Source organism: Numida meleagris, chromosome 4, assembly GCF_002078875.1.
Source record: "Numida meleagris isolate 19003 breed g44 Domestic line chromosome 4, NumMel1.0, whole genome shotgun sequence".
Classification (NCBI taxonomy): domain Eukaryota; kingdom Metazoa; phylum Chordata; class Aves; order Galliformes; family Numididae; genus Numida; species Numida meleagris.
This window is the reverse complement of record NC_034412.1, coordinates 23,814,892-23,834,854: the sequence shown is the minus strand read 5'-3', so window position 1 is coordinate 23,834,854 and position 19,963 is coordinate 23,814,892. Positions and strand designations below refer to the sequence as shown.

General features: G+C 37.3%; 1 protein-coding gene across 3 annotated transcripts in view; it reads left to right on the top strand.

Moving 5' to 3' along the window:
- Positions 1–19,963, top strand: part of ARMC8 (armadillo repeat containing 8) — a 62,528-nt gene that overhangs the window by 28,529 nt on the left and 14,036 nt on the right. For 2 of the 3 annotated variants that reach the window (XM_021395153.1, XM_021395151.1), the window contains 9 exons: positions 1,393–1,485; positions 5,249–5,308; positions 6,448–6,528; positions 9,339–9,414; positions 9,501–9,591; positions 14,426–14,486; positions 15,428–15,628; positions 17,918–18,013; positions 19,741–19,823. In XM_021395153.1, the coding sequence (XP_021250828.1) occupies positions 1,393–1,485; positions 5,249–5,308; positions 6,448–6,528; positions 9,339–9,414; positions 9,501–9,591; positions 14,426–14,486; positions 15,428–15,628; positions 17,918–18,013; positions 19,741–19,823 (842 nt within the window). The remainder of the gene's footprint in view (positions 1–1,392; positions 1,486–5,248; positions 5,309–6,447; positions 6,529–9,338; positions 9,415–9,500; positions 9,592–14,425; positions 14,487–15,427; positions 15,629–17,917; positions 18,014–19,740; positions 19,824–19,963) is intronic. The other variant, XM_021395152.1, reaches the window with a different exon arrangement.

The window sequence follows — 19,963 nt, the reverse complement described above, 5'->3', positions numbered from 1 at the left end:
GAAAGGCAGATCAGGTGCAACTACTTTAAACCAGACCCTAATAAAGTTCATAGGACAGTTTGTCCTTTGCTTTTCCTATGCACATAAGCATATAATGAGCATGGATATATGAGTGGTGTATCTGGAAGAATTCCAGTTACTAGTAATTTTTTCTGTAAGACCCTGACATGTCAGATGAGTGTGTACCATGTTGATCCCTTCCAGTTATTAAGAAAAAAACAATTGAAACAGAAGTTGCTTTTGTTCACAGTGTAATTTATTTGCTCTATCTTTTTGTTTCCTGTTGCAATGAACTAGGCTGGGTTGTTGGCAGCAAAATTTTCTGAAGTTGGTCTGCTAAATTCACAATTTATATACATATGTATCTTAAAAATAAAGATGAATATTGCAAAACTTTGTTAATCTCAAATGTGGATATTAATAGAATAGGAGAGACTTAAACGTATTTATTTTGCTCATATAGAAAAGTATTAGTAGAAATTTTCCAAATAGTTGGAAAATAAAACCTCAGAAAGAGCTCTTATAGCAATTGGGCTATTGTTACTTTCATCACCACAGAAGTAGCTAATGAGCATGAAGATTTTGCTCTAATTTTAATCCACTTCTTCCCTGCAAAGAGCGTTGCAATTCATCAGTTGTTCTCATACAGGTAAAACAGTATGATTTACTTGTGTATGGTCATCTTATACTGTAAGTTCTTTGGACAGGAAGAATCATTCAGTTTTTTCATCTCCTTTGTTAGGCATCCTTTATCTCATGGAATTAATTTAGTTTTCCACCTTTCCAAATTAAAATGGTTGGTATTGCTTTTAATGTCATCACCTGACCTGAGAGGTACTGGTAAAACTAGCAGAGGGCTTTAAAATATTGTTGTTTTGTAACTTACCATAGAGCTTAAGAAGTAGCTGGATGAGTTTTCATGAGTCAACTTCAAGTTTAGTGATTTTCTTTTGCTGTGATTTACTTGGAATTCTCTGACATTAGTGTAACACTGTCTAAAACCAAGGGAAATTATTAAATTATTACCCTATGCTAATCAGTGAATGAGTGCCACAGAATTCCTTATTTGCACTTAGTATAGTTTTTTTTTTCTTTTTCCCCTTTTATTTATTTATTGTTTGCTCATGAAGTGAAGATTCTGGAGGCAAAAGTGTGAGGTTTTTTATCTAACATGCATTTATGAGGATGTCTTAAGTATCTTCTGTACTACATTAATTATCTTGTCTTCTGTCTGTGCAAGTTTCAGTGGAACTGAAAACTCCAGTGGTTTATTCTGAAATACTTTCTATTGGCAACATAGAATGAGGAATTGAGTACTCTTTTAAGTAACAAATTGTTATCAAACTGTGCTGAAATGGTCTTAATACTTTTTTTTTTCTGACTTGCTTCCAGGATACTACAGTTATCTCCCACCTCATGGCGCTGCTCAGTAGGTCTCGATATACACAAGAATACATATGTCAGATCTTCTCACACTGCTGCAAAGTAAGGAAGAGAATACATGTTCTATGTGAAACTTAGTGTGTTTCTGGCATATAAGAAACTGTGTAAGATACTGCCTCTTTTGGCAGGCACATTAGAACAATAATGGCTGAACTGCTGTTGTCCTAGATTTGCTGCTACATTGGTTGTGATAGATGTTTCTCTACAGTAAAACAAAATATGGAAATAACTTATTTTTGAGGTGTAAATATCTTTGGCTACTAAACTACATCAGCAGTCTAGGCAAATATCAGTCATCACTAGTAACAGTATAAGTATAGGAAGGTTTCATTTCTATTTCTCTGGAAATCCCAAAAAACATGTGAACATCTCTTTGCAAAGGGCTTTCATTTTCTATCACACCAGCTGTTCTAAACCCAGAGAATGGTTTCCAAGAAGTATTGTAGATTGAGGAGTGCTCTTCTTAGTTGAGCTGTACCAGATACAATTTTATCCAGATATATGTTCATTCCTGTTGTATAATGCAGTTCTCCTAACATGGGAAAACATCTAATTTACAAACAACAACTCCACCCTGAACATGCTTTTGTTCTCATGCTGCTGTCTTCTAGTGTTAAGATGCTCTCCTTGTCTGCATCTCTCCCTGTACCCCTAGTTTCCCCACACAACTGTTTTTAAAAGACTGTTGTTTCTTTTGGTAGTTGCTGCACCTGTTGGTTATATAGTAACTGTTTCAATTCTGTGTAGGGAATCAAAATTGTTTAGCATCTATCCTCTTTAGATACAGTTTATAACTAAAGACAATTGAATGTACTTATCTGCTGGACTGACAAATAAAAATGTTCAAAATTCTTGAATTGATAAGTATTTACCTCCAAAAATATCTGTCATTTAACTTAAAAATGAGTCTTCTGGAACTGTAAATTATTTCTTTTTTTCTCTACCTTAGCTGTTACGCATGTACGTTCATCCAATTCAATTTCTTCTGTTACATGAAACTGAAGGCTGGAAAGTGATTTAAAAATCGAACTCAGCTGCTAATATGTATAGAATTGTTGAAAGCAAGCGTAGATTAAAAACCTGCACTGGACTGTAGAAGTTCAACTCTGTAGTTAATGTTGGAAAAGGAATTTGGTATTTTAAGAAAAGTGCACCGGTGTCATTCCTTACTGCTGTGGGAAGATTTTCATGTAAGGTGTTTTGGTTGTTTATGTCTTGACCTGACGGGACAAGTAAATTGTACCTGTCTAAGGACAAACACAGGCACCTCAAGTTTAAATAGCCCATAAGTATCCATAATAAGCTGAGTAACTTGAACGGCTGAAAGATTGGGCCATGTTGGCACACAAAACAAATAAGAGGACTGACTGTATATGGAAGTACAGAAGTCTTAATCCAGGCAGAGCTTAGCTCAGTGGCAGAAGCCCTGCTGGCTGTGTGCAAACTGCTGAGTAATGTCTGGTAACTAACCCCGCTTGAAAACCGGTGTCATCTTTTTCCACATGAGCAGCTTCCTTTTAACTCGGCGAACTCCTGCTGACTTACATCTCAAGTATATAGTTAACAGAACAGTAGCCCAATCACACAATAAGAGGAGAGTAAGGAAAGACTTATAAACTTGCTGTGTGCTGTTTTCAACACCTACTCTGCTTCAAATAACTAATCCTCCTCCAGCTGAAAGAAAACTTAGAGTAAACGTTTTGAAAAATCCCAAGGTTTCTGAAAGAAAAGGTGACATTGTAAACAGATAGAAACCTGAATGCACAATAGAAGCAGAGTGACAAGTATGAGGAATGGGGGCTATAATTTCATTTGCAGAATAAATACCTTGCTGCGTAGCAAAGAAAAGTATTTGTAGTTGAGTAAACAGATAATTAAAAATGTTAAATTGATCAAGAGCTTGTTTCTTTCTTGTTCTGGCAAATGTCACTCTTGAGTGCACTCTAAAATGCTCCTTTTTTTCTTTGATTAATTCTTGGATTTCCTATCTGGGAAATAACATGAAAAAGCAGTTGCTGTATTCTGACATGATAAAATACATCTAGTACAGGGAAGCAGAATTTGCAGGGGATTTTCTGATTTATGTGGAAAGTACATTCTTATTAAAAAGTATTAAATACTTCTGAAAGTCTCAGTATTCAGAACATTTTTAAATGAAGACTTCATCTACTACCCTAAAAAAGGAACGTGACTGAGAACCTCTTATTGCTTTTTTTTCCTGGATAAGTAAGTTGCTATAAGATCTATAATTTAGGTAAGCCTTAGCATATTATTGTAAGTATCGATGTTTATAATTTTTCATCATATTGATAGTTGTATGCAAAATGATGACATACTTAAATGACATAATTAAATGATGACATATCACAGTATTTATCCTCCTTGTTTCTACATGCTCTTCTCTGCTTAGATCTTGCGCTCCATTCTCTCTCTTCGTGATCAGAGAGTTGCATTTGGTTGGGCTGTTCAGATTCCTTGTTTCTTGCCTGTTCATATTTCACTGGAAAAGCTCAGACCTGTTCTCCTTAGCTAGGAAGTCCTTAATTCAGGTTCCTAGCATATTACTGTTGTTTTCTGCTTCAAGTTCATGCTTTTATTACTTTTCACTGCATTTTTGGAGTTACGATTGAGCAGTGGAATATGTTGACTGTGGAAAAGAGCCATCCTAAGCAAAGGAAAGTGTTGGTTTACAGGGGGAGTTGATACGGTTTTTAGCATACATAGCTACAACTCCATCAACATATAATCAAAACCAAGTAAACCGAAATTGGATTGTGTTCAAGACGTGCTAAAATGCAAGTCAAAACTTACTTTTAAAGGTTCTCTCTATCACAGTTGATTTGTATCCAGAGAAAGTGATGTGAGTAGGTAATCGTAATCTTTACTATTTTAATGGTCAAATTAGAAGGATATGGTATGCATTTGGAAACGAGCAGTTGTCTGAGGAGTTTGAAAGGATAGTGTTGGAAAGTTATTTTTGAATGTGGTGGTGTCTCTGCATAAAAGATACATTCACTACCGGTTGAAAATTAAACTCTTGTGTCTGGGAGAGATCCAGGATAAAGCCAGTAATCAGGGCAGTTTCCTCCTGAGCCCATTCTGAGAATGTTTTCTTATGTGATCCTAGGCCTGGTGCTGGATCCCTGAACCAAGGTACATTTGCATTTCCATATCTGCTTCTAAAATTTTCTTATGGAATGAGTTGTTAGACTGTTCTATCCTTCTGCTTTCTTGAAAATCAGAATTTTGATAGAAAATAATGCAAGAAAAGTGACTTCTCTCTGAAATATTGCATCTCAATCACACTTGGGGAAAAAAGATTGTAGAATAGAATGGCTTGGGTTGGAAGGGACCTTAAAAATCATCTAATCCCAACTCCTCTGAAAGGGGGTTTCAGATCCCTGAAATAGAACTGGATCCTGGAACTCTGATAGGATACCCGGAGAGAAACAAAGCCAAAAGGCCCTGCTGCTAAATTGGTGTCTGAGATGCTTGGAATTAGAAAGGAATGATACATTGTAATCTGAAGATTTCAGGTGTGTATTTGAAGCTGTCTCTATTTCAGTTAGCACTCAGCCTGTGTTTGCATTGGACGAGCAGAATTGGTGTGTGCAAACACAATGTGTGCAGATTGGATGCTTTCACATACATCAGCTTCTGCAGCTATAAATACAGAGTTTATCATCTGCATCTCATTGAAAAAATCACTAATGCCCATGAATTACTAGAACAATCTACGTCAATATGATTTTTTTAACTTCTAAGTTCATTCATATTTTCACATATTTCAATATCTGTTCTTCAGCTTCAACAGTGGCATAGCTGCGGCTTTAAATCATTGCCTCAGCCACTTCTGTGTGCCAATGTAAGTTGTTTTCCTACTTCAACCATGCTGTTTTAATTGCATTTTTTGATAGAAAGCTCTTGGTGGCAGTAGCAGCTGAAGCATCTCTTAAAGCACCAGATATGTTGCATCTCAAAGTAATTTTCATGCTTTTTCTTAGAGTAATGGATGTTCCAAAAATGTTCTTTTGAATATAAAAAGAATCTGATTCCAGCTGAATCTCAAATGTGAAAATGAAGTGTCACTTATGCTTACTAGAGTGTATAGATATGCCCCTAAACTCAGCTGGGTTTCAACAAAAAATCTAGTGAAGATGCTTTATTCATTTGCAGAGTAGTCAAGAAAATGTATCAAGGTGTGATTAATGGTGTGACATTCCAAAAGCTGAATTTAAATTGTGCACTGCCCACGTTTAATGTAGAGGTGACTAGAGTCATGACTCTTCTTCTAAAGAGGTGTTTGCAAGTCTCCCAGGAGACTGTTGGGAGTTGAAGGCCCCTTGGGCGTTTCTTGGTTTGTTTGACCTCATTGAGTCTTGTCATGCTACAGAATTTCTGATCCCTTTCTACTGCAGAATTCAGTACTTGTGTTTAATTCCAAATGCTTCGAAAATTTAGAGGAAAATATTGATCTATTGGCCATTGTTGACTTGGATCTTGAAGTCAAGAAATGGGTGATGACTGTCTAAATTTATGGCTGAGTATGTTTGAAACTAAAATAATCTGTAGGAGGAAATAGTGAATCTGTTCCCAAAGCGCTGTCACATTCTGTCTGGAAACAGTTTTAACTTAGTTCCATTTCCTCTGATGTTAAGAGCTGAAAACATTTAATATTACCCATTAGAAAGACATCAGTGACTGGAGATCTTTTGTATCATTTGTGAAGAAAATCAGGAGCTTTCTATTCTTTCCAATATGAAAAATAAAAACATTAGCAGTCTATCCATGTTTCTTCATTTATGGAAAATAGTTTTATTTCCTGTTGAAGTAAAGAGTGGAAATGATTACCAGAAAAGGACAAATGCTATAAAGTAAGAGTTGGAATTCTTTCTTTAAAAAATAAGTTGGTATGCCAACTGATTACAAAATACATGCTAGTTAATCTACCTTTGAATGCTAAAATAATAATAATAGAGTAAAATTTTGTATTTTCCTTTGTAGGGTCCAGATCACCAGACAATCTTGTTTAACCATGGAGCAGTTCAGAATATCGCACATCTGTTAGTCTCCACCTCCTACAAAGTAAGACATTAAAATCACTCAGTGTTTTATGTAAGCTTATGAAAGGGATCCCAGTGATAATGGTAAAAACTGTATATTCATGTATGAACTAAAATTGTTAATATGTGTAATGTCTGTTTCTAGAATAACAATCATTTTTACCTATCATGTGGGTTTCTATCAAAATTACACCTATTATTTTGGAATGCTCTGTAAAGTTAGAACACCGTTACTTAAAGCAGATCCAGCATTCATTGCTCTGAAGGAGAACAGTCACTTGGCAAACATAATCAAATCAAAATGAGAGTGGTCTAATTTGCTGAACATTAAAAGAGGTAAAGCAATTAAGCAGAAGAAAAGTGAAGATGAGCTGTCCTCAAGAGAAGTCATACTTGTAAAATGTGAGCTTGGAATCTGTGATGGCCACCAGCTATGAGAGTTTTGTGCTCATGGAATCTAACAAGTCTCAGCTCCATCCTTTTTTATGCTTTCAAGAATTCATCCTGGGCTATTTGAAAATGCCACTGCTGTTTCATTTTATAAATCCTGTTTGAAGTATGGTGTTTTCAGTATTTTGTTAGTAGGACTGACAGATATGTTTTCTGTCTTTCTGTATTAAGTTTTCACCATGATCAGACAACTTTTGGTTTGTTTTTTCATTAACTGAATTTTTTCAGACTGTGTTGCAAGGTGAATTTTCCAAGTCACGCACCAGATTGAACCATTCCTAACATTTTTTTCAAATAAAGAAATAGAAGTTGAGTAAAATTTTCAGTTGTTTTTTTCAGTGTAACTGATATTTTCCAGGAATTCAGGCCATTTTATTCTCATACTTGTCTTCATAGTTTTTTAATATTCATCCAAGTAAATAAGAGCATGACAGGAAAAGACAGTATTCAAAAACTTTGCGTATTTTTCAGTATTTGGAGTAGAGGCTTACAATTTATCTCAAGTGATTTATTTGATAGGACCATACCAATAGACACCAGAAATCCTCAGAGTGGGCTTTCAATTCCTTTGAAAATAGTTTGTGTAGGTCTACCAAGAGGGTTGACTGGTTATTTTTCAATAAACTCTTTTTCTTTGGTACTGGAATTGCCCCTTAGGCTGTTGATGGTGTGAGCATCTTCCCTGTTTATTGACAGGGAGTGATGAGTGAGATACACACTTATGAGATGCCTAACACAAAGGGACTATAGCTTTTACAGTGCAATACAGATGATTTTTTCAGGACCACACTTGCTTGTTTTTTTCCAAATTCTGGCATTCTCTTTCTTGTATAACTGCTGAACTAATTGTTTTTAAGTAGACAGTACTAGCAAAGAAAGCAGCCTTCGTGGTAATTTTAAAATCTTAGTGCAGCAATATCACATAAAATAATTAACTTCCAGGTAGACTTCACTTGTTCTCATTAGAACACCACTATCCCCACTGCCAACGCCTGCTGTTCCTTCTTGAATACAACACTCCAGCTGTGGGTTTGACTCTTCTCAGTGCATTTTGATATACAATCTCTGCTTCCTGTTGCTTTGAGGCATACATTGTATTCATTAAATCATCTGTTAAGTAAACAGAAGTGTTGTCAAATAAGGCTTTTGTTCTGTAGCCACATATCCATTTCTGCTATCCGTTACTCCTGACTAAGGCTTCACTGCTATTGATGGTCTTGCCTTGGCTGTAATGAGATATTGTAATATGAATGCATGAAGTTCGGTAGTCTTTGCTGTTGTCTACCCTCAGACTTCCATGTTTCTAGGTCTTTTTGAGGAAGGTAGGATGGACCTAAATATAACTTGCAATAGTCACAAATGCTTTCTTTAGCGACAGGGATTTTTTTGGTTGAAATCTTGCTTCGTTGTTTTGTTGTCACACTAAGAAAGTTGTAACAAAAACATGGAAATACACGGGCAAAATTTACATATATAGAACTGTAGAGAATGAAGTCAAAAGACTGTGAACTAAATTAGATTCTTTATCTGGGAAGATGATAATGATTTTTCTTACCTCAGAAAAGAGTTTATAGGGAAGTCATAGTCTAGCTTGACTAGGCAACTGTGAAGGTTTGAGGAACTAAAATATTGTTTCAGACTTGAGGTTACCCGGGGAGGTTGCGGAGTTGTCTTCCTTGTAAATATTCAGAAGCCATGTGGACATTGTACTGGACAGCCAGCTCTAGGTGGCCCTAGTTGATTGATGAAGTTGAACCAGATGATGTCCAGAGGTCTCTTCCAACCTAAACAATTCTGTGATCCAGCACAGAGAGCTGTGAATCATTACCTGTGTACAGGTAATAACTGAAGTTAAGTAATAGCAATGGTCGTCTTTCTTTCTTCCAAAGTAGTCTTATGGTCTATATTTGTTTTAAGGTTAGTTTAAAATCAATTTGACTGGATGATTCTCTTTAGACATTGTATTAAACTCACCTTTAAAAACTACTGATATAGTGGCATTTGTTTCTAATTCCCTTGGGTACTTATGATTCCTCGAAAGAGTAAGTTCTAGATTCGATACATCTCTTTTTTTTGTTGTTGTTTGCACGTTTGTGAGAAACCACAAATGAAGCTAGTGTTTGTGAATGTCTGGTTCTCACACACCAGTCCTTGCTTGCATCTTTCAAAATAGTTCACAACGTGCAAACTGGAAGGGTAATTCAAGCAGGGGAGATCGCAGGATTCAAACTGTGAATTAGATGTTGTATCTGCTTTTTATCCATTTAAATTCCTTACTGATAATACAGAATTATTTCTGCTGGCTTGTACATCGGTATAGTCCAATTTTACTTTTAAGTTAGCATTTACATTTACACTTCATGTTTATTGTTTTTTACACAGGTTCGAATGCAAGCCTTGAAATGCTTCTCTGTTCTAGCCTTTGAAAACCCACAGGTATCAATGACTCTAGTAAATGGTAAGTATAGTGCAACTGTTGCTTGTTTGACATTTATGTTATCGACTGAATTAGTATTACTTTGAGTTCTCTTTTATCACTTACAGTGTCGGTCGACGGAGAACTGTTACCGCAAATTTTTGTGAAGATGTTGCAAAGGGACAAGCCTATTGAAATGCAGCTCACATCAGCCAAATGGTAATTTTCATCGGGAATTGGAATGAAATAGTGTGTAATCTAATACTCCTTAACTTTTGGGTTTTTTCCTTGATTCAAGTAAGGGAACTAAAACTTTAGGTAGGAATAATCATAGATGTTGTCTGCATTATGTCAATACTTGAAGAAATTGTTATCACCTAATAATCTTTACAGCATAGCTTTCATTTTTTCTTGTACCTGAACAGGAAAAAACCCACTCTATTTTCTTAAGTTGAACTGCAGTTTTTACTAGTAGCTTGAATTTGATGATAAGTTTTACTTTAAATAGGTTATGGTCAATTGTGCGTCCTTACAAAGCATAATACTGAAATGTTATCATGTACTACAAGATAATGTCCTTGTTACACCACTGTCCAGAGAGTTCACTTTGGAGACTATGACTGTGGTATGTTGAGAACAGTATGCTCTCTCCTAAAAGAAGAAGAGAGCAAAGCCTGTCCCTCTTCTCAAGTGGTTTAATTAAATATGGATTATTTTTTTAAACTTCATGTGTTCGTACAGCAGAATTAATCATTAATCTATTTTATAGTTCAAATCAAGCTTTCCCTTTTCACCTGGGCAGATTCCTGTGTGTTCATGTACATAATGACTTTCTACCTTGTGACAAAATTTTACCAAGTTCTGTAACATTAACACTGGGGTTTCTTGCTCCATAAGCTGGACCCTTTCCCTTCTATTGTGTTGATGAGATTGAATAAATGACTTCAGGTGGTTGAAGAGATTTGTCACTATGAACTACAAAAATGAAACATAATTTGAGAGTTTGGTCATGATGTACTGTTTGATTTGGTCTCCTTTAATTCTTTCCATTTACTGCTGTTCTAGATTTTGGTGGCTTAGTTTTGGCCTATAACAATGAGTTCTCTGATTGCATTCACCAAAATAATTTCACTGACACTTGTCAGTGCAAAGGCTTGAGGAATAAGGGGGTAGATAGGATGATCTCTTTTATCATGTTGCCAAGTTGTGGTGACTTAACCCATTCATGAAAGCAATTATAAATAAGTGTACATTTGGGGAGGGTTGTTTTAGGAAGGTAATCCCACTCTGTGGTGGGAGGTTGGACTGGGGGTCTCTCATATTCCCCTCTAACAAATCTGGTTTTACTGGTTTTCTTCAAGTACTGAAGAAGGCAAGGTAAATTAACTGTCTTGTAGAAGAAGTCTGTTGTGATTGACTTGTGTTTCTTTGACAATCCAGAGAAAACATAGAGAATTAGGGTTAAAAAATGAAGCATGAGGAATGAATTTTTTTTTACCGATCTCAAGATATGAGACTGTTGATAAGTTATGAAGGCAAGCTGCAGTTAAAAATCTATTCTGGCTTTGGACAGTCTCCTGGTTCTGGGATGAATGCTCTCAGATGTGTTGGTAATCTTTACTGATCTGCTTTGGATTGGAAGGATTTGGGTGGAGAATCTCTCATTTGTTGCTCTTGCTTTGCAGTACTTTTGGCTCAAGTGGACTTTTGAAAGCATAAAATAAAAATAAAAAAGTGCAATGAAAAGCAAAAAAGAACTGCAAGAATGAGGGAAACAAACCACTGTCTTGTGCTTCAAGAGTGGGCTTCTAACTAGTCTGTGGGCAGCCTTCTTTCGTAGGGCGTTCAAGGCCTCAGTTTCATGACAGTCTGAGGGCTTAAAAAATCTACTGGCTTTTCTTCTCTAAGTCCATTCCCTGCTTGTATCCCTTAAAGTAAGTCCATCTCTCCATTTCTTCTAGGGAGGAGAGTAGTAGGTGAAATTGTCACAGGTCCTCTATTTTTCTGGTTCTAAATTAAGACTTCACTATTGATGTGCCAGGTTGTGTCAATTAATGTAGGATTCCTCTCTGATTTATTGGTAGAGTCCTTAGAATGCAGAAGTAGAGTTATTTTTGTAAATTTATGAAGCCCTTTGCTAAATTTGTTTTAATCTAGACTGGTAGACAGGGTGTCAATGGTTTACGGGCGTTAGGCCCGATTCCGTGACAAAGGGGACGGGGGACCCACGGGCCCACGTCCCAGGGAAAGGGGAAAAGGGTAGGGAGATGGCCCTGAGAGCAAAGAACAGCGGCAACAATCTGAGGAGAAACAAACTAATTTACTGAATAAAATATCGGAATGCAAAACAACACACTATAATACAATATAATTACAATTTAAGCTGATAAATCCAATACAGAGAGAGAGAATGTCCCAAAATCAAGGTAGGCCTTACTCTACTACCGACGATAAGACGGCTGGAGAGCGAGGTGCTGCCAAGACGAGAGACGGCGGAAAAAGGGACGAGGTCTCGTGATCTGCAAGTTTTTATACTGTGAGCTTTTATCTTTTCCCTCCGGCTGGAAAATGGTAACAGAGGAGCAAAGTACCGTGGGGACTGTAGTAGTCCTTCTCTTCTGAGAACCAGGTACATTCACTACATGATGTTATGATGTGGAGTACCAAATCATAAAACCATGACACAGGGATATCTTAGGACACTTCCTTTGCTTTTCAACAATTGAAGTAGACCTGGAAGATCTGAGTTAACACCTCTTGATTGAAATGGAATAAGGATCCTTCATTTGAGCAGCTATTTTGGCAAAGAGGGAGCAACAGTAAGCCTCTTGGAGGAATGATTTGCACCTACAAGTAGAGCAGTAACCTTTTCTACTGAAATTAGTGTAATTGCTTCAATTTAAGCCAAGCCTATTTTATCTGAAGTACTTTAACTTACTTTGTGTTTGAAGTTGAGCCAGTTTGTCCTGTGAATAGTATCTAACTGGAATTAATGACAACTGCAAGACTTGTGTTTTTCTCCTGATTGTTCAGACATGAAAATTAGTATTTCCAGCTGTAAGACATAAAGATTGAACAGTAAAGTTTATAAAATAATCTCTGTGCTGTTGAGTCATGTCTTTTCACTTCAGAGATGTAATAGCTAAAATCTCATAATAATGAGATTTTTATTTATGTCTGTCATTGGTAGACGTTTGGAGCAGGTTCAGTGATGTTATTAAAGATGAGGGAACTCTGATCACTTTTAAAAATCATGGGAATGCAGTGAAATGTATTGTGATTAAGGTTAGCATATTACTACTGAGCAATTATGATAGACCCTATATACAGTTTCAACCAGCCCAACCGAGAATTGAAATGCTAGTTTTAAGTCACCTTCACTGAATTGCAGTTACCTTTTTTTAACCTCACAGCTGCAACATGCTAAAAGCCAGTTACAATGTCTTGTTTCAAAAGCTAAAACAAGATATTTGACTACTCCTGCACTGAGTGCAGAACAGTTATCCTCCAGCCTCATTCTGCTTCCTTGTTGCTGGACGGGTCAAAATGATAAGCCACTTAAACTTATTGGTTGGTGAACTGCTTGGCATTTCTGGTAATCTACAGCACATGCATGGGTAGATTAACAAAGCAATTTACACATTTGCCTACTGTGTGTCAACATATAGTTTGAGACTTTGGAAGCTGTCATCCCTACTAACTTTACCATCAGCGTTGTCCAGTGAAGAACAAATGCAGGTTTGGTTTTGTGTCAGAGACTTAATCAGATTCTTCATCTGCAAGGGTGTTCTTAGTCTAGTAGTGCTAAGACATGCCTGTTGAAAACAATACTGTGTCTCCTAAACTAATGGTAAGCTTGAACGTTTCTGCTGATGGCACCAAGTTGGCAGGAAGTTTCAATCTGCCTGGGAGTAGGAAGGCCCTTCAGAGCAATCTGGACAGGCTGGATCACTGGGATGAGGCCAGTGGGATGAAGTTCAGCAGGACCGACTGCCAGGTCCTGCACTTTGGCCACAACAACCCCAGGCAACGCTACAGGCTTGGGGCAGAGTGGCTGGAAGACTGTGTAGAGGAAATGGACCTGGGGTATTAGTTGATGCTTGACTGAACATGAGCCAGCAGTGTGCACAGGTGGCCAAGAAGGCCAATGGCATCCTGGCTTGTATCAGAAATAGTGCAGCCAGCAGGAGTAGGGAAGTGATCATCCCTCTGTACTCAGCGCTGGTGAGGCTGTGCTTCGAGCACAAGACTTATGAGGAGTAGCTGAGGGAACTGGGATGGGTCAGTCTGGAGGAGGCTCAGGGGTGATCTTACCACTCTCTACAACTACCTGAAGGGAGGTTGTGGTGAGGTGGGGGTTGGCCTCTTCTCTCATGTAACTAATGACAGAACTAGAGGGAAGGGCTTCAAGTTGCACCAGGGGAGATTCAGGCTGGATGCTAGGAAATATTTCTCTGAGGGAGTGATCAGATGCTGGGATGGGCTGCTCAGGGTGGAGTCACCAACCCTGGAGGTGTTCAAAAAAAGTTTGTCGTACTGAGGGACATGGTTTAGTGGGAAATATTGGTGGTAGGTGGGCAGTTGGACTGGATGGTCTTGGAGGTCTTTTCCAATCTTAGTGATTCTATGACTTAAGCAGTTGGACTATGAACCCTCTCTTGACCCTCTCCTTATTGTTTCAAGTCGTTGCCTGTGCTGTGGGCAGCACAGATCTGTGCTTATTGCTGTTTTATATTAATGAATATAGTTACTTTGTTTTCTTAGTGTAAGAGATTTGTGCATCAGTGCAGCTTCTTGGTTAGTCCTTTTTTTTTGACCAGTGTGGTGTGCGTATTGGTCAGTACTCCAACAAGATGTTCTGTGCTATAAATCTCCTTGTAAGTGTGCCTGTTGCAATTTGTTCATGTGCTCAACTCTAGTAAGCTCAAATGTATTGAAATGAACAGCAGAACAAAGGGGAGTGCATTTCATTAGTGCAGCTGGTTGTTCTGCAGCATTTTAAGTGCTAAAAAAACAATGACAGGTGAATGTATGTCTTATTATGTTGTTACAGCCTTACTTCCATGTGTAGAGCTGGGGCAATACGGACAGATGATTCTTGCATCGTTCTTAAGGTGAGCTAGTTATACAATTTTGATTAAAATAATATTTTTATGTGGATCTATTCCTGTTTTTATTTGTCTAGTATAAAAAGTAGCACAAAATCTGTTATATTGAAGATTTCATAGCACCAAGTTCTAATGATATTTATTAAAAAGAAATGCGAAAACCGACAGTTCCCTAATTGCCTTCAACCATTTATAGCAATGTGGCTCTTTTAAGAATTTTTAAATAAAGAATCGTACCAAAAGGTCTATGTCCAACAATAAATATTCCAAGGTTTGACACACAGCAGTTTGAGGTTTGTAATGATTTAAGTGACTGTTTGTAGGTTAACATGGAAACATTACTGCCTTGATCTCTGTGTATGAACAAGGCACTGTTTTGTATTTCCGTAGCTAGTTTCAGAAGACTGTAGTCAAAATGCTTGCACAACGTATAAAAGGAGTCCATCAAAATCAGACTGCCTTCAGCAGTGTGTCAAGAACTGTCCCTAAGTCCAGTGTTCTGGTAATTCTGGGGAATGGGCAGTTTCTTTTTAAGATACTGCAATAAGAAAACATATTTTGGGGCTTATTGCAGTACAGTATGGCACGTCTACACTTTTTGGTATCTACCATTCCAGGTAATTACAGATGAAAATCCACATGTTGGCAGAGTCAAACTGCCATCACTCCACCGCAAAATGCGGTTCATTCTAGTATCACTTGGGTCAGTAGTGACATTTGTTCTAAACGTAAGACTGTTTTCACTGCATGAGAACTTGGTGGAAAGTAGCCTAATGTATACTCAGTAATGCCTGAACAGTTTCTCTGTAGTCTTTAAAATTCTTTTTATCGGACGGTACCTATCTAAATAACATTGAGAATTGCTCTGGGATAGCTGTTTGAGTTTCTTCATGAACGTAGCTGCTCCAAACAATGTATTTTATTTTTATTCTTTTTAAACTCTTCAGACTCTGCCATGTTTGGTTCGAATGTGTAGCAAGGAGAGACTGCTGGAGGAGCGGGTAGAAGGAGCAGAAGCTCTGGCCTATTTGATTGAAACAGATGTGGAGCTCCAGAGAATTGCCAGCATTACTGACCACCTCATTGTCATGCTTGCTGATTACTTCAAGTATCCCAGCTCAGTGAGTGCAATCACTGATATCAAAAGGGTATGTTCCCCTTCTGAATGTTTGAAAAAAACAATAACAAATGGGCTCAACATGTTTCTTCATTCTGTTTAATCCTTGTGAGAAGGATGCTGCTGTTTTTTGTGGAACACTGGAAGATGGTTTCTGGATAGTTTAGCACAGCTTCTTCATAGGGAGTTTCATGACATTTTCCAAATATAGCAATAAAGTACTGGACTAGGGCATCTGTCGTGTTCCCCCATTTGCAGAGTTTATAAGGCTTACATTCAGTTATCACTGAATTTAATCTTCATAAGAGATTAATAGTCCATGTGATGTGGCTGGTTTCAATTCATAAGTCAAGTTGTGGAAAATGTCAAGTTCAGAGACGGTTCTTTTCTGTTAAGCAGAAAATCCTGGATGTCCTGTATCATTTCATATTATCTCCAGCTATTATCTGCACTTGGAGGAGGTTGGATAAACAGTGATCCAATATACCTTGGGGGCTAATTTTCATAGGTGTTTTAAGCACAATTCTGTTTCCAGCTTTGAATATACTTTCCGAAGCACTAGTGGATGAGTCCATCTTGGAAGCAAAACTGTTCTTGATATTCCTTGTAGGGAAGTATCATTTGTCAATTCCCTTTTTCTCTCACTGAGCCTTTAGAAAGTACCCAAAAGAACTGGATTACAGAGCCTTGTTTTTCTCCGAAACTGTCCAAAGAGGTAGAAACACCTATCAGGCTTTCATGGGATTGAATTGATTCTGCATGTACAGCTGCTTTGAAGTAGATGCAAAAATGCGAATTAAACATTAAAGAAGTGTTGGTTGCACTGTAAATTTAAATAGACAGAATGCATATTAGCAGTTGACTGGGGAGTAATGAACATTGGCCATAGTATCAAAAACATGGCAAGGCTCTGATTGTGAGCAATTACAGATATTATGACATTGCTTTAAGTGTTCAGAAAGTCTCTAAAAATAGTAATCCATAAAGGCAGGGTGCTTATTTGGAGGGGAAGGAGAAAATGCTTTGATTTATGCCCTGAAAGGTAAAAACTAGATGAGTGTGGACTTTGCAGAACAGATTACTTATTGTTGTTAAAATATTTAAAATAGACATAATACATTCTGCTCTAATGTGTCTGTACCAGGGGAAATTATTCATGCAGCTTAATTTCTGTTAGTTCTTTTATACCAGTAACTTGCTGCTTAATACTAGCATTTTTCTGGCATTTTGAGTAGACTAAAAATTTTGCTTTGTTACGTGGAACCCTTTGGAACAGTTTATAAGGCTGTCAATCGTAGAGCAACTCTGGTTGTAAAGGACAGTAAGGGTTTGTCTAGTTGGCTATTGAAAACTGCTAACAATGGTGATTGAACAACTTCTCAGTGCAATTGGTTCCAGATTTCACCAGATGAATATTTTTTTCTCAAATCCGGTTAGAACCTCACCTGTTTCAATCTGATTATTGTCTCTCCTCTTTCTGTGCACCTCCATAAAGAGTCCAGCCTCATGTTCTTTGTAATCTCCTTGAAGTGAAGGCTGCTGTTATGCCTCTGCTCAGCCTTCCCTTCTCTGGGCTGAGAACCAGGGTGTTTTCCATTTGCTCATCAAGGTCTGCTCTCCCAAAGTCAAGGCTTTGTATATACCCTCCTTCTCGCCTTGCTCGCACCTTACAGGAGCATGAATGCCACTATTACCTCTAAAGCTCATGTTCCCATTTGATTAACTTTAACGCAGTTTTTCCTCGTTTGTGAGTCATGTATCCTGTGGTGCATCACCCAAATTCACCTATCTAGCACCTGTGTTGTTACCTTTCAGAAACATCTAGACGCTTAACACTTTGCTATGTTGCCTTTATGACAGGAGTTGAAAGTTAATACTTGCCTTATGCTCTAGGTCCTGTGATTTAGGAATGGACTTCAGTTCTATTGATAAAACTTCTTTTGATTCTGTCCCAATTTTTTCCACTTCTCCTGGCTTGTTCCTGTAAGATTCTGCTGGGTAAATAGGACTATTTTTTGCCTTAATATGGTCTGGATAGAGCATATTAAGGGAAGTGTTTTGGCCTCAAATTGGTGTAAGCAGATATTATTTAAGTTGACTTATCTGTAACTCAGCAGTGACATTAACCATATTCTTAAATTATTGTGTTCAGGTGGTGAGTGTGGACATCAGATGATGAAACAGCAGGTCATTTGTATTTCTGGCTGTTCTATGTGTGGTAGACAAAACCCCAGGAAGCAGCTGCTAGTTTACAACAAATCAGGAAGTATACTTGTAATTTTTAGTGTCTGTATTTGATATCTGTACTTTATTTTAATAGCTTGACCATGATTTGAAGCATGCCCATGAACTGCGGCAGGCTGCTTTCAAGCTGTATGCTTCCCTTGGAGCAAATGATGAAGATATTCGGAAAAAGGTGAGCAAAAATGTTACCGATCAGGCAGAGCTATAGCTGAAGGGCAGTGCAAGAGCTTAGATATATGTTTTGCTCCTTCCACCTCTTTTTCTTTATTTTGGTATAAGTTGAAATGTGAAGACTTGCTTTCTGTTACAGTAATGCAGACTTTTACAGTGTGCTTTCTTTGAGTGGGATTTGAAGAAAATTTGTCTTTCAGTAACAAAATAGAAGAGTAAAGTTTGTTTATGCAAATTTTTCACAGTGATGAACTAGATTTTCAAAATAAAGTCTTTCAGCATGCTGTGGTCCTTGCTCATCAGAATAGAATGGAATAGCTTAGTAGGAAGGGACCTACAGAGATTATCAATCCAACTGTTTAGGCTATGCAGGGACATTGTTGTGGCACGTGGGTCTTTAAACATTTCTGAAACCTGTGTTTTGTGGAACAAAATTCACCTCTGTTATAAAATAAATGTTTGCCAGGAAACAAACCCTGGAAAGTTTCATCATATTGTGAAACCAAGTCGCAATTGATTCCATGATTCCGAAATGACCAAGGGGTTTGTGCTATTCAAGTGTTTGGTGTGAAAGAGAACAAATTCTACTCAAACAACAAAGAAAAGATTGGAAGATAGGAATAGTCATGTGGTTAAGAGTTTGAAATTTAGTTTGAAATTTAGTTTGCTATGTCAAACTAAAATAGCAGGTACAAGAGTCATGAGAATTTTGAGTTTATTTACTTGCTAAAGGGGGAAAATGGAAGAAAGGTATGGGCAGGTAGGATGTGGGAAATCATCCAGTTGAAAAGATAACAAGTAGGAGGATTTTTTTCAGTGGGGGACATTCAGAATCTCCAGAATTCACAGAAAGATAGAATTGTTTGAGTAGGAAGGGACCATTGAAGGCCATCTAGACCAACTCCCCTGCAACGGACAGGGACACCTACAGCTCCATCAGGTGCTCAGAGCCCCATACAGCCTGACCTTGGATGTCTCCAAGGATTGTAAAAAAAAAAAAAACCAAAACAAACAACAACAACAACAACAACAAAAACTTCTCCATTATATCCAATCTAAATCTCCCCTCTTTTAGTTTAAACCATTTCCCCTTGTCCTATCACAGCAAACTCTTCTAGAGATTCAATTCAAACCCATACTTTTCTCTTTTTTGCAGGATTGATTTCCTTAGTTAATAGCAAGGATCCCTTCTCTTACATTTCAAAGAGATGTCTTTAATAAGTGATGAGTGTGAACAGGACAAAGTTGATTTATTATATAAAAGCCATCTTTCACCATAGTATTAACTCCCTTTTATCCTAGTTTTAAATACTTGTGCTGGCCATGTCTAAATATGGAAGATGAGCAACTGTATCTTTTCCAGACGGCTTTACAACATGTTTCTAATCCATAGTTTGTGTGTATTGTGTGCACTCACACCTGCTGTCTTTCATTTTAATATGACATTGAGTAATACATTATATATATTTTATATTTTTTTCTTTATTATTATTCAAGACATTTTGAAAGCAGTAGTGGAACAAAGATTATAGATATCTTCTAAATCATATGCAGATGCACACTTTGTTCCACTTAACCTGGGACTCTAAAGTGGCTTGCCATTTTTAGCTAGTGTTTGTATGTGATATTTAAAATATTGCAGATAGGAAAGAAAAAAAAAAACAAAAAACAACCCCATAAATGTTCATATTATTTTATTCATATAATATTGATTACTTTTTGCTCTAGATCATTGAAACTGAAAATATGATGGACCGTATTGTTAATGGCTTATCTGAATCTAGTATCAAGGTGCGATTAGCTGCAGTCAGGTAGGATGCTTTTTTGATTCATACAAGCAATTTTTTTTGGTCGAAGTCTGATGTTGCACTTGCTAGAACTTCAGTTTTTCAAGAACTGAAGTTAATCTGAAATCTTCTACTGCTGGAAAACTTGTTAGGGGGAAAAATTA